This window comes from Chelmon rostratus, chromosome 5, assembly GCF_017976325.1.
Source record: "Chelmon rostratus isolate fCheRos1 chromosome 5, fCheRos1.pri, whole genome shotgun sequence".
Lineage (NCBI taxonomy): Eukaryota > Metazoa > Chordata > Actinopteri > Chaetodontiformes > Chaetodontidae > Chelmon > Chelmon rostratus.
The window spans coordinates 11,304,936-11,319,374 of NC_055662.1; the positions used below are offsets into that span (position 1 = coordinate 11,304,936).

A 14,439-nucleotide genomic window follows, 5' to 3' on the forward strand; every position below is an offset into this window, starting at 1 on the left:
CGTGAGGCTAGCTGGACTGCTCATTGCTCACGTTTGATTTCAGGAGCTAATAAAGACATGAATGCAGCCTCTGATAACTGGAAATGCCTGAAACTTTCTGGATGCCTCTGTGGTAAAAATGTGTGGGAAATGCTCAGAAATATTTTCTAGAACCCTTGAATTTGACAAAAACATAGCTGTCAATGGCAGAACAGCACAACGGAAGGGCACTGGAATCTCCCTTTACTTGCAATATATCTGACAAAGCACAGAAATTTCTGAAGTTGCAGCATTGCCCTCCATTATACTACATGCTAAAGCTGCCAGTGTTAGCTGTCTTGATTCAAACAACCTAAAATTGACTTGCAATTGGCCGCACTCAGCTGAAAGGAAGCCTGATCATTTTGAGCACAAGCGTAGGGGAAAATTGTCTTATCAATATGCTGCATCTTCATGTCTCTGCTATGAAAAGATTTCTTTTAAAAACTCTGAGCGAGAAGAACTCACTTCATCTGCATTGAACAAAAGCCGCTATTGTAAATCAATCACTATTGTGGCTTCACTGCAATTTAACAAAACAAATTCTGGAGACTGCAGAGTGTAAAACTACAGCGATTTTCTTTCTTTCTGTTATCAAGGCTCTCTGCTTCACTAAAGTCTTTGTAGAGAGAGAGGGAAAAGGCACGGGAAAGGAAAGGAGCGAGGAGAGAGAGAGATGGGAGAGATTCTGTGAGTCATGTAGCTGTCTGCATCAAAACACAAGCTGATCCAGCAGCCCTCTTCTTATCCACACTGATAAACAGCCGATGAGCTAATGTGCGCGCACATCGGCACATCAACAAATGCACGCACTGATCAGACAGTGCTCCCATCCATGAAGGCCAACATGCCGTGTTAGAAGTGGTCTGAGAACAAGGCAGGCCAAAACGCAGCCAGTTCAATCCGGCATTGAAGCTTCTTTACAACAAGCCCTGCGGCTTGACACCCTGCTGGCATTGCCGTGGCCTTGGGGCGACCTCTAGCACGCACCTGAGTGTGTAGGACAGCTAACCTGGCCGCAGGCTCGCAGCCAGCCGCCCGCAATATCACACCCGTCTGTCTGTTGCCGTTTCGTTCTTTTAATGCAGGTCTCTCTCTTCTTCAGACACACACTGACACACACCGTCCTTTTAGCCCTCGCCTACTTTCTATATCCCTGTCATTCCGCACACACACACACACTACACCCCCTCTACAGCTCTGGCTGAGATGCCAGACACGGTTAGAGTCCAAAAGCCACTTAGCACTAAGGCGCAGCAGCTGTTTGCTCTGGCCTGCTGTCCCACAGTGCCAACTTGAGGGCCACGGTAGAGAAAGACACACAGACACACTCCTCTGCCCCCTCACATTGTTCCATGGCAACTGCGGTTTTAGGATTGTGTATGTATGTGTGTGTGTAAGACAGAGCTTCCCACACAGGACGCACTTTTTATGGTTGTGTGCCTCTGGCAAAAACTTTAAAGGAGCTAGCTTTATTTCTGGGAGGATATGTCAATAAAGATCTTGATACTTTTCTTGTTGCTCTAGTTATTTTTAAGTGCTTTGTAGCGGCTGGTCTCAGGCCAGTTGCGCTCCGCTGCGATGAAATGTTTTCTTTGGCTGGTGTTTAAGGTGGAACTGATCGTGGTTCAGAGACGAGCTGGTCGAGGGCAGCGCCAGGCCACACACAACAAGCACATACCAGGGAGTTTTACATGCTATGCCAGCCAAGAGACTTGCTTTACACAAGCTGCAGGGCTGTGTGGGAGGATGGGTCGCATTTTTCTGCTTATGTGCGTACAAAAAAAAAAAAAAAAAAATGTTGTACCAAGCGAGACACAAATCCCAGCCACCCACTTACCAAACCAGACACATTCGCCTTCGTCATCTCCTTGAGAAGCCAAACCCCCACCCTCTTTCCCTTCCCTCTGTCCTCCAACTCCTCTCTCTATCCACTACCACTCCACTTCTCCGCCTTCCCTCCCCCAGTTGCCCGGGTTGGGGGCTGATGTCATGAGAGCCCGAGGAGGATGAAAGGGGGAAATGCCGACATGCTAAGGCCGCGTGAGGCCATTGGACTGACACCGCGGTACTTGAAAGAAGAGATATCTCACTGGCACGGCGACAAAGACCCCGGCCAGCCTGGGCCACCAATGAAAGCCAGTGGCATGATTTCATGTTCCAGAGGAGCTGCCAAAAATCGCAACGTATGTGTGTGAAACACAGTGTGGAGAAGAAGGGAGGGTGGCCAGTTCTGAGAAAGTCAGGCAGCAGGGAGGAAATGACAACCAAAAACATGTTATTGACTGCAATAAATAGTTCATCTAGAGAACAGATACATGTGGACAGAGGTGTAAGCATGATTTACAACATTTGCCAACACCTTAAAGAAAGCAGCGACTTCATAAGCTGCAACTAAAGATAGGCAACTACTCACAACTGCGGTCTACTTGCACCAGGGCACCTTGCAGCGTCACCCTTATATGACACCATAACTCAGACAACTAAACCACTTCAAAGACTGTCAGTGTGAACACAGTTCGCTACAGTAGGAACCAATTTGCACATGGTTTTCCTGACGATGGGGAGGGGTTACCGCTGCCGCACACAGAAGTCAGGGGTTTAACAGTCCTGCAGCTCTCACGGGAACCAGACAGGAAGTGCAGGAAAAAACTGTGTACATATATATGACACACCAGCACTTTGGTGAGGTTTGCACGTGGACTTCAGAGGCCAGCAGGACCGACCCCTTTTCCTCCTCTTCCTCTACTGCTAATATTTGCTGATTTCAGAGCATCTCCGTGACAGTTAGAGCAGTCTGAAATCTAAGCTGATAACTAGGCTGAATAATTTAGCACGAGCTGAAATCAAAGCGATATAATGCTGACAACAAGGCATTAAGAACAATGCCCTGTGTGGAATTTCTTTAAAGCTCAAACCAAAAAGCTGTGAATGTGGAAATACTCAAAACACAAAAAAATCTCCACCAAAGAAGAAACTATACAGCAGCAAAATCTGTGTTATAACCTGGGTGCTCAGGTAACCATCTCGTCAATGTATCAGCAGTTCTGCAATTGTGGAAAGAGCTGCAAGAACATGGAAAAGTCTAGTTCCTGGGACAGCAAGAGCTCATCCCATTTAGCTTCCTCAATCACGCTTTGCTCTAAAAAACGATCTACACTAATGCAAGCCCCTTCCTTGACGGAGGAGGGAATACCCTTTGCTACATGTTGACCAGCTCTTATGCACAGTAGGGGTCTTGTATTCCCAGACACTTCGTGTTTAGACATGGACAGGCGGAAACAGCATTAATGGCGTTTTGTGCGTTCACTTGGATTTTGTAATTAAATGGAATCTAAATTGACCAGACAAGACCCCAACACTGCTGGTGGCAAAGTGGCAGCAAAGTGGAGAGGGCTCTTGGGTTCAGTCAGGGGCCAGTCGGGTAGGGCAGGAGGGGGGCGGGGGCTGCCGAGCATGAGGCCAAACCAGGCGGGGTGAGTGTGTAAGAGCGGGCATAGTATCCGGATTGGGGCTGGGCATGGTGGCCTGGCTGGCTGGCTGGCTGGGCAGAGTAAGCAGACTGGCAGGGGGTAAACACTGCGCTGTCTGGCCTGGCAAAAGCGGCAGTGCCAACGCAGAGCACCCAGCTGTGTTCGGGCCCCGGGCGAGGGTCTGTCAAGATGCAACAATGGGCTTTCCCTTCTCTAATTATAGCCCTGGCTGAATAAAAACAGAGGAATCAGAGTGGTCTAGAGGTTAGGGGGGCTGGCTAGAGGCCAAAAGGTTACCGGCGAAGGTTCTTGCCATCCTCACTACAGTGTCCCTTAGCAAAACATCAAACCCAGAATGTATAAAAAATGGCCAGCTCATTAGCGCTCCGCTTTGGCTGGTTTCAGTGAGCGGAAGGTGTGCGTTTCTGCCACTCGGGTGTCTTGTGGCTCAGTTGGCTAATGCACATGCCACGTAGCCACAACATTCAGGATCCAAATCGCCCGATGATGATCAGCCGTCCACCCCATCGCTGAAATCTTCAATTTTAAAAGACAGGTGCCTACGTTACCCACAATACAACTCACCTGGCGACAGCTCGCGTAGAGATTTCGGTGAGTAATGTATATAGCAGCTAACGTAGCCTCAAGTCTCTGCCCTCATGCAGAGATGAGGGGCAGGCTACAGAGGTCTGGGAAGCTCATTTCTTTCTAACACCACACCTCTAGATGTTTTTTTATTGCTATCGGAAGTGACAGTGAGACAGTTCATCAGATTTCACTCAGCTCCCTCTGGAGAAACAAAAGACTTTATACAACTTTGTTCACATATCCAATAATGCTCCTTAAGACCAATGAACACACTCAGACGTGTAAAATCAGTTTCCCATTTAAACATTCACCACCTGCCACTAAAAAGCATGTAGTTCTTCTCTTACAGACTGAAATCATGTCTGTCTTACCGTCCTACCGGCATACTGTTTCTGTGACAATTATAGTAGCAGGAAGTGGCAAACAACAAGTTAAACCAGTTATAGTTTCCTCATCTTCCCTCTGGAACTGTTAACTGCTCCTCAAACATGGATGCATCATCTCCATGAAGAGCATTTACTAGTGAGTGAAGCCACCCGTGACAATGATGTATTCTCAGCTACAGTGCAAGAGAAGTTTGAGTGCTGGACATTAGGTCAGGTTTCAGGGCTCAGCATAAGTATGCATCAGCTAGATAGCAGCAACCATCACCAAAGAAAGTGCACCATTAGCATGTCTATACGGCACAAGGGCTCCTTAAATTATGAATGGCTGCTCTCTTTCTGTCACCGGGCATGCACAGGATAAATGAGACTATAGCCAGCCGCCCCCCCCCACCCCCCCATCATCCTCCGGGGAATGTTGGTACATTCCATTAAGAGGAACACTTAATTAAAGCATGATAAAATACCACTCGGAGACTCCAGAGGGGTCTGGGAGCACTGGAGGAGGGAGGGAGGATGGGGAACCGGGGGGCGGCGAGAGACAAGGGAGGGATTCAGTTCACCCTCATTCTCCCAGCAATGGGAAGTAAGAAACAAAATAAAACAAAATCATCCTTCCGTGAATTGTCACTGTGACTACAAAAGATCAAAGACGAATTCTTAAAAGGGTTTAATTAAGTACAAGAGAAAGAATTGTCCTTGATGTGAGTGTAGCAAAGGAGACGGTCTATATACACAAAACACCGTGCTGTCTTCACACTCCCGCTCGTTGCTCACGGAGCCAAAAATCTCTTGCCAGAACATTCAACACGTAGTGCTGTTATCTGTTTGGACGTACACCCTTAAGATTTTCAAAGATTTGTGTTTATGCAAATCGTAAAACATTTATTACTCTTTCAGTGTATTCATGGCCCAGGATGTGAAAATTGGCTGCAGATAGTAGCTGTAAAAAATGTAGAAACTGATTTTTCCCTTGAAAATGGCCAAAAAATATGAAATGAATGAAGCCGCACTCTATGTCTCACGCCACAGTCTTAACACTCAACTTACACAAATCATCACATTAAGGTGCCAAAATGACTGAAGTCCTAGCTGTAGGATGTTCATCACAAAACTGATATGGTTTTTCAGTTCATTGCATTACTCAACTCACCTGCAGTTGCACCCTAATGCATGCACATAGAACAAACAACCAACAAACAACTAGTTCTTTACCTTTCCCAGCACAGTGAGACAACTGGGGTCCAGCTCTGGTTGCTCCAGCTTCACCACTCCGACCCAGCCATACTCGTAGAGGTCCTCCTCATCATTATTATTACATAGTCCCAAAGGATGCATCTGGAAAAAAGATTGAAGGGATAGATAAGTATTCATATGAAAAAGTATTGAGCTACTGTTATTCTCAAAAGGTGACCATGAGTAACGTTAGCATAGCAAAGTTCTGAAAAGCTTGTCACGACATCATATTTAAACATGTGTCTGAAGTTCCTAATGCAAGAAATAAGTAGCATGTGCAGTGTTTTAAGAAGTCACAAGCTTGCCGACACGATGCATCAAGTTTGGGCACCACTGGTTTATAGATTAGGCCCCACCACCACCCCACCCTAACGGAGTATGACAATTTATAATCCACTTGTCACCTATTTCCCATGATGAAACACAAGAGCTTAAAAGCATTAGACGTCTCTGAAGTATTTGCTGTGTGCAGCAAAATCATGCAGGATCTGAACACGCAGCACAGACCTCTCAAAGAACTGCAGCAGATAAGCAAAACTGGGATTCATGAGCTTTCATGGATCTGCTGAAGAGGCAGATTTTCACTGAATTTCTACTTAAGGAATGTTAAGTCTACTTCTTCTCTTACTGCTGCAAATGATTAACGCTGCTGCCATTTCTTATGTGCACACATGCTGCACAACGATTTGTCTCATTAAACTAAGAAGTGGATGCTGAAGCTTCACACCAACGTAAACAGTCTGATGACGGTCTATTGGACTATCTTGAGTCGTCCTCTTACGACACTTGAGGCCACTAAATTGGCTCAGTCCTCTGTGCCAAAAGCTCTGCGGAGCAAGCGCCTAGACAGTGTCTACACAGACGATTAAAGCTAAAGGATGAGTAGACATCACAAACACTGACTCACTCGCCAGGCCAAAAAAAAAAGAAAGAGGTGGAAGCCTCCTTAATTGCAAACCAACAGAAGCATTTATCTCAAAGCATTTATCTCAAAGCACTTCCGTTACTTTACTTGTTTTGACTGTGGGAAGATGGTGAAGAAGGCTAGAGAGTGACATGTTGTCACAGAATGAGAATTAAAAAAAAAAAATCACATGAAGAGCTAGAAGCTGTTATCTAATCATCAATCTAGTGTATGTGCTAGTATGCACTCCCAAGAGGCATCTGTATCATGAGGGAAGTCAACAGATAACACCAACAATCACAGCAGGCCATCACTTGAACTGAACAGCGCAATAAAAGACGCGAGACATACAAACACAAACTAAAAACAAAGAGAAAGCAAAAAGAAGAGGGCGTTGATGGCTGTCAACCATTCACCACAATGATCGGCTTGATCTAGGTCGGATTAAAACTGTAACCAAGTGGAGTCCCAAAATCCTGGAACCACCAACCACCCTGGCAACAGTGCAAAGACAAGCTCCTGTATTAGCATTAAAACTGGGCCAAACTGACCTGCAGGCCACTTATCCTATTAACCCGATGACCACAGAACCCCAATCAAGCAGCACTATGGCGCCGAGCCCTCGGCCACTCCGGCCCCTGGGCCACTGTTGATGACCTGAGATACCCTTCTCCCTCTGGTGACCCCTGACCTTTGAACCCCACTTCATCACACTGGGAGCAGGTTAGTCGTGCAGCAGGCCAATTGAAGAGACATTCAGAAAGCGCCTCGTCACTTCAGTGCCACAAGGCAGAGGGGTCAAGCCTCTGACCTGAAGGATTTTTGGGGAGGACTTAGCCAAGGGTAAGGGGGTCACATGCAAATCAGGGGAACGACTGAAGATTCACAGGGAAGGAATGTGGACAACGTGTGCCGCTACGGAGCTCCACAGTGTCGGTATGACATCTGACGAAGAGACTGGTATTAGTTTTAAACAGCAGATGCCAAATTGAAGAAATCCAGAAGGTATCCAGGTTAGAAGAACATTTAATACCAAAGAAACGTGCAGACTCACACTTTTACACTTTCTCTGACTCTGAATTGCACCTTTTCGAGAAAAGAACACTCATCATTGAATCCTCCTCCTCAGGCCTCCCACACACAGACGAGCATGCATATGACGAAACATGAAAGATTGAGCTACAATATTTAACCACAACCTTTGCCCGTCGAAACAAAATGGATCATTGTCTCAAAGGGGTACACAGTTTATCTTGACTAAAACCTGTGACTCAAAACACCTTTTCACTAATTCACAGGATGCACTCACTCTGTGCCCCTGCATTTCATTGCCTCGCTGCACATTTTCTAAAAGCAGTTTCTGTGAACACAGGTGAGCAGAGAGCCGCCATGCTTTGGATGACTGTTTGGAAGATAGATATTAGCCTAGGGCTGGCAGGAGCAGGGAGGCAGCGCAGGTATACATTACATACACGTTTGGTATGATAATTTCAGAGCGCGTTCTCCCTCTCAGCCTTCGGAGGACGCCAAAATTGAAGGGAAAGGCAAAGATAAAAGAGCGTAACCTAGTCAGGTTTCCATTCAACCTGCATATCTCGACCTGCCCCTCCCACATATCATCATTCTAAAACCGTAACAATTCTCCGAGGCATACCGCACTTCCCAGTCAACTGAGGTAACATTTTGAATTTCATGTGAGTTACTCCATGAGCAGGCTGCTGGGGGGGAAGCAGAAAGACTTGGTGTAGGAGGGGATCTAAAGAGAGGCTCAATCTGTGTCTCAGTCAGTCTAAAGGAGGACCAGGAAGTGGAGCGCTGCTTGCTGTGTGATTATGACCTCTCTCTCCTGCTTGTCTAACAGCTTGGATGGCAGCGGGGAGCCCCGCCTGCGCCCCTGGGTCCTGAACACTGGGCCATTGTGCGGGGGCTCTTGCACTCCAAATGGGGCAGTGTTGTTGTTGTGGACCATGTTGTTATTTTAGAGGCTGGCCATTGCACCATTATCTCCACCACAGGGATTTTTCTTTTTTGTCAGATGTTGACGTAGGCGTTGATGGATGTGGGGATGGGGAGCAAAAGGAAAAGGAGCCTGGTTTGGATGAGAGACGGTGATCTAGTGAAGTGGGTCACAGCTACTGGCCGTGCGCACAAAGGAGCAACAAGCACATATGCAAACGTGCCTCCACACATACACACAAACACACACACACAAAATGACAGAGACTGTCCCCTCTTGTGTTCCAACTGCTAGCTTTCCCTGCTAGGCCCCAAATCACACAAGCTCAGCCCACTGGAAACACCCCGTTGCTCCACTTTGCTCCACTCCTCCGTACCCAGGGTTCTGGGTGAAGGGCATCCGGCGCCCCTGAAGTGCCACAAGGGGGCGGCTCTTGTTCTGCCCTGCCTGTCCTGCCCCTGGGGGAGGCAGCCTTTCACATGAATATCCCGTTACAGAGGCCACACTCTCAATGAAATCCTGGAGGGGATTTGAACTCCACCTGTCACTCAAGCTTGCCATACCCCCCTGCCAACCCCCACCCCTTTCTGCACAGCCACCTGTAGAACTTCTTACTCACATGGGATGCTTTCTCATGTATTATCATCTTCTTAGTACTATATTTAGTAGAAGATGAAGATTGATTCCTACCATGGTGCTCTTTCATTATTTGACTGATTCTGTTTCATCTCAATTTTATTGTAAATTTAGTTTATAATATTGTTTCCTTCCTCCTTTGGTTCAGATGAGAGAAAAAACATAAATTGTAAAAAACATCCCAAAACATCCCAACTCCATCTAACCCAGTCCTTTAAGGTTGTCTCCTCCACGAACAAGTGACCTGATAAAAGTTGGTAATGGGATCAAAACAGGGGCCTACTTCTAAAAACTCCCACCACCACCCCGACCCCCCCGCTCTCCAAGGAAATCAAAATGCAAGTCACACAACCCAACGCCATTCTTCTCCGTCTGTCTGTGACACAATTCGCTGAGCCTTTGATCATACAACAACCACTTCTTCTGCCCCCTCCCCTTGCCACACCCCCTTTTCCTCTCTCCCTCTAAATTATTGGTGGACCTGGTTACAAACCCCCATTACCCCCTCATCCCTCCCCAATTCCAAAACAGTTACCCTCCCCTGCCCTCTCCATGCTATATGCATGAAAGAGCTTGTTTTTTTCTGCACAGCTGTGCATGTGTACGCGTTACAAATTCTATCCTCACTTGCACTTTCACTCCAACATGAAAAGCAGTAATGGTCGACACAAAAAGTAACAATCAGCAAGTTTGTTTTGCCGGATAACTTTTTAAAAATTCTTCAAAACGCCTTTGAAATCTTTAGAACTTCTCCACAACGCCTGTATTTGCACATTAAACATCCCCAAGGCTAAAAAAACCCAACCATTTTCTTTGTGACAAAGCAGAAATTTTAAAAAGATGAAGCTCCTCTCTTGCGTTTAACACCACCGGCCAGGCCGTGTGAACTTAAGGGAAAAAGATGCTCACAGGGTTGGAAATCTTGCTGCAACACAGTGTTTAATGTGCTGTGCTTTACAACACAACATCTTCGCTACAACACACCAGGAGCTCAAAACATCAAAAAGCAAGTAGGCGGACTGGAGAGGAGAATGATCCCTGAGCTGAACTGATCTGTATGGGATGCAGATATAGACCCCTACATGCAAGCCCTTGAAAAATCAGCTCCAAAAAAAATCTCTTTTAAGTCCTGCGATGGCATTCAGGTCACACCGAGGATGAGTTTCTGCTGCAGCTATCAAAGCTGCCTTGTTGTCTGAAGCCTGTGCCAGCCACAGACAATTTTTACAAGATGTTCTTTGTGAGGCTGGCTAAATGATTAACCAGACAGATCTGTTGTTCATAGGTTTCCTTTATGGATTTTGGAAGAAGAGCTGGCACCTATTTCACATGCACACACAATCTAGAGGAAGAAAAACCTGGGCACGTCGCCAGTCCTCGCACCCACCTGCTTCCCCAGCACTGCGCATGTGTTTACGTATCTCACTGTTTGAGCACAGGCGTGTGTATTGGTTAGTGTGCAGCCTGAAACACATCATGGGTGACCGAAGGGTAACTCGGCGGCATCTCTCGCTGACCGTCCACTCGCCATGAACTCATTCACCCCAGTGAAGAAGCATCCCGCCCACCTCCCCGGGCCTTTAATTCAGCTGACCCCTTCGACCTCCTCCAACGCCCCTCCTCACTGCCACCTCGACCAACACTTTCCCCTCCCCAGCACTGGGCTTCAACCCTCTCTATTGAGGGGGGGGAGTATTGTCAACTTCCTGGAATAACACACCAGCCTTGCCAGCGGAGGTGGCGGGCGGTTGTGTTGGGGGCTGAGGGGATGGGATGGGATGGGATGGTCGGTTGGGTATGTTGATCACAGGCCACAGACTAAGTCTCCCCTGAGACCTGTGGTGTCTTTCAGAGCCTCATAACATTCACAACACTCAGAGCTGTTGGAAGGAATAAAAAGGCCAGGCCATGCCAGGCCAGGACAGGAATAAAAAGGCCAGGCCAGGACAGGAAATGGTGGTAAAGCAGCTGGATGTTCGGGACGAGACATTAACAAGCACACACACACACACACACAAGACACCCACAGCTCCACGCACACCTACATCTGCAGACACTCACCTCATCTAGCAGAGTATATGCAAACAAATAAAACCCTTTATATATACAAGGAGTCCACTAAATACATGTCAGTTTTCATCAGTATGTCAGTAACTAACTGCGACACATACAGTTAACTACCTATTGTGAGCTTTTGCACCTTAATGTCTTACTTTTCAATCAACATTAAATCACTCCCAGAGATAATGTGGCTAATAGCATGACTGTCATGTAAGTGTGACAAGTACAAAGTAATGATCAGCAATCATATGGGTAAAGGAACAGCTCTCCGTCACTGCTTGAACCTATAGCTAAAATCCACCAGTGAGTTAATTCTTGCTATAATTGATGTCTTAATTGATATCTTAATTCCTAATTAATCCATCAATCACTTATTCTGTAACATTTCAAAACCAGGGAAAAAGGTGCCCTCGACAAGCTCCCCCAGGTAGTATCTTTCTAATTCTTCTTTTGTCCAAACAATCTTTAGTTATTCAGTTTAAAGTGAAACAAATGCATCACAAAGCAGAAACTCCTCAGTTGTCTGAAGCTGGATTCAGCAACTGTGACATTTTTTGCTTCATAAATTACTAGAGATGCAACGATCCAATATTTTTCAGTTCTGATCCGATACTTGAATTTAGACAGCTGCTGATACCAATACCAGAGCTCTTTTTTTTAAAAATGATGATTATCATTACTATTGTTAGCATTATTATCATTGTTGTTGGTATTATGTGTAAGGTTATACTGTATGAGGCTGTAGTAAACCACAGAGCACTTCTTATTAAAAGAGCATAAAGCATTTATCATTATATCATTGTTATTAAAAAAAATGAAAAATACAGAAAAATGCATTAAATCTAAATATATTCCATAGCAATGTATTTGAACTGTAGGTAACAACAGGTGGAGCAGTGCAGACTGCTAGGATGGCAACTCGTTTGATGTTTCTGAAGAACTTGAACAAATCAAATGCACAGCACAATCTACTAGCAGGAGTTCTACACATGAGCTTACAAGCAATAAGAGAATTTCAAAGAGCGCTATGGCAAATTGACTCTCCATCAGGTTTATATTAGCACTACAAGTCCAAGAACTGTATGGAAAGGATGAATATGTTCACTACCAAAAACCCTGTCAAATAACTGTAAGTAGACTATGGAATCAAGGTTCGGTACCTGGATAGTTCCATATCCAGTGACTGAATTATGTCAGCATTAGCACCTGACACCAATATTCGATCGGATAGCTCCTGATTCATTTGTTAATTGAATACTTGTTTCAGTCATTTCAGAAGTACATTTGATAGCGTTGGCTGGAAGGAGGTCATTAGCTCCAAAGATATCACCAGAACAGTAAAAACACCAGACTAATAAGCCTAAATTACCACCTATAAAGAACTGCCATTTTATGCAAACCAGCACATAACGTGGACGCTCCATTATCTAACATCCAGCAAACACACATAAAACTGTTGGCCAGAACGCACAAACTAGCAAAATGTCGACAGCATGTTATCACCAGCTCCTCCGCCGGCCACCCTGCTGCACCCTCCCTGACAGCAAACTGTGGCGCGGTCAGGAGGCAGTCGACTACAGCCCCCTGTGCCCTGCAGGGCGGACATGGGAGTGTGCTTTAACCACTTCCAAACCTGCTGCCGCTTAACCCCCATCCCTCCTCTGCACACGCACAAACACACAGTCGGTGTGACCTGAAACAGATGAGGTGAGGGTGTTTACTGGGTGCTTATATGAGCCGCATTTCTGGTGGGCGAAAGTGGCATCCTACTTTAAAGTAGGTGAGAAAAGGAGTTTCTCACACTCACACTCACACACACACACACACACACACACACACACACACACACACACACAACTGAATACTTAGTTGTCCAGTCCACAAGACAGCCTCATCAGCTGCCACACACACACACACTCACACTCTTCATGAGGTGTAATTTTCATTCTTAACTGCATGATTGCTATTATAAGTCCATATTTTGCAAGAAGTATGTGGCGAGTCCCAATTGATTGACAGTCATAAGTCATAGGTCAAATTTTTCCATAGCCTTGTCACCATCTGCTCATGTGGAATGCCTCCTCTTGCTTTCATCCCTCTGCATCTCCTCTACTACATCATCACACCTTCCCCGCTGGCCCACAGACATACAGTCTGAGCGCAGAGGAGCTCAGACATCACACTGGAAGGACAGAGGAAGGAAATCAAGGTTTGACACGGAGCCTTAATCCGAAAGATGACCTTAAAAAACCCTCCATCAAGCTGGCAAGGGCAGGCAGTCTGCCTCGTTTCAGCTCAGGCTATGTGAGGTTAAGCTTCTGGTACAGATTGGGATGTGTGTGTTTAACAGGTACTCAGACCTCACCAGGAGGATTTACTGTGTTCTTAGCTGCAGACAGGTTAGGCGGCCTTAAGACGTGCTGAGCCTGCTCAGGTTTTTCTTATGTCTGTTTCTGGACAAAAATGAGACCAAGTAGGTTTTAAAGCAACTCCAGGCAACACTTCAGATTTGTGGATCCTGTTAAGAGATAAGTTACTCCATTATTACCTCTGCATCAAACCCTACTTACCAGAAAAAGGGAAGTAAAATAAGATACTGTATGTATCATAACAGCAAGTGATGATCACTTGCTGCAGCGCTCTCCAAGTTGTTCTATCACTGCACTAAAAACTGTCAATCAAGGTATTGGGTGGTTTGTTTTCTAGGCAATAAATAGCACGACTTCAGGGCTTGTTGTGAAGCTGATTCATTTACTTCACAATCACAACAGGTTTTATCCTTGTACAAAGAGCACACAAAAGAAGAAAGAGTTTTGAATTGCAGCCTTCTATGTATAGCATGCACAAACAGACTCACAAACTTAAATGCATGCACTAACACACTACACACACATGCACACACACTCTCTCTCTCTCAGTCACTCTCTGCCCCTCTTTCCCAGCACTAGAAATAACTTCAAAGAGGGCTGGTAGCCTTGAGGAGAGAAGGAGCGGGATCCAGTTACAGTGGAGCAGCTGGGAGGGCCCTACAGGTGGGGCCGACACTCCACCTCCTGTAACATTATCACCGTAAAGGGATCCCTCTGCTTTTCCTCTCAAATAATGAAGACTTCCTCCCTTTTGTCTTCTCCACTGGGACTAAAGGAACAATTAGCCAAGCTAGCCCAGCGTCCATCTTTTATT

The 14,439-nt window shown here is 45.9% G+C and overlaps 1 protein-coding gene across 2 annotated transcripts in view; it reads right to left on the reverse strand.

The window, feature by feature from the left end:
* znrf3 (zinc and ring finger 3) overlaps positions 1 to 14,439 on the reverse strand; it is a 66,565-nt gene that overhangs the window by 25,893 nt on the left and 26,233 nt on the right. For both annotated transcript variants that reach the window (XM_041937928.1, XM_041937927.1), the window contains exon 2: positions 5,678 to 5,800. In XM_041937928.1, coding sequence (XP_041793862.1) covers positions 5,678 to 5,800 — 123 coding nt within the window. The remainder of the gene's footprint in view (positions 1 to 5,677; positions 5,801 to 14,439) is intronic.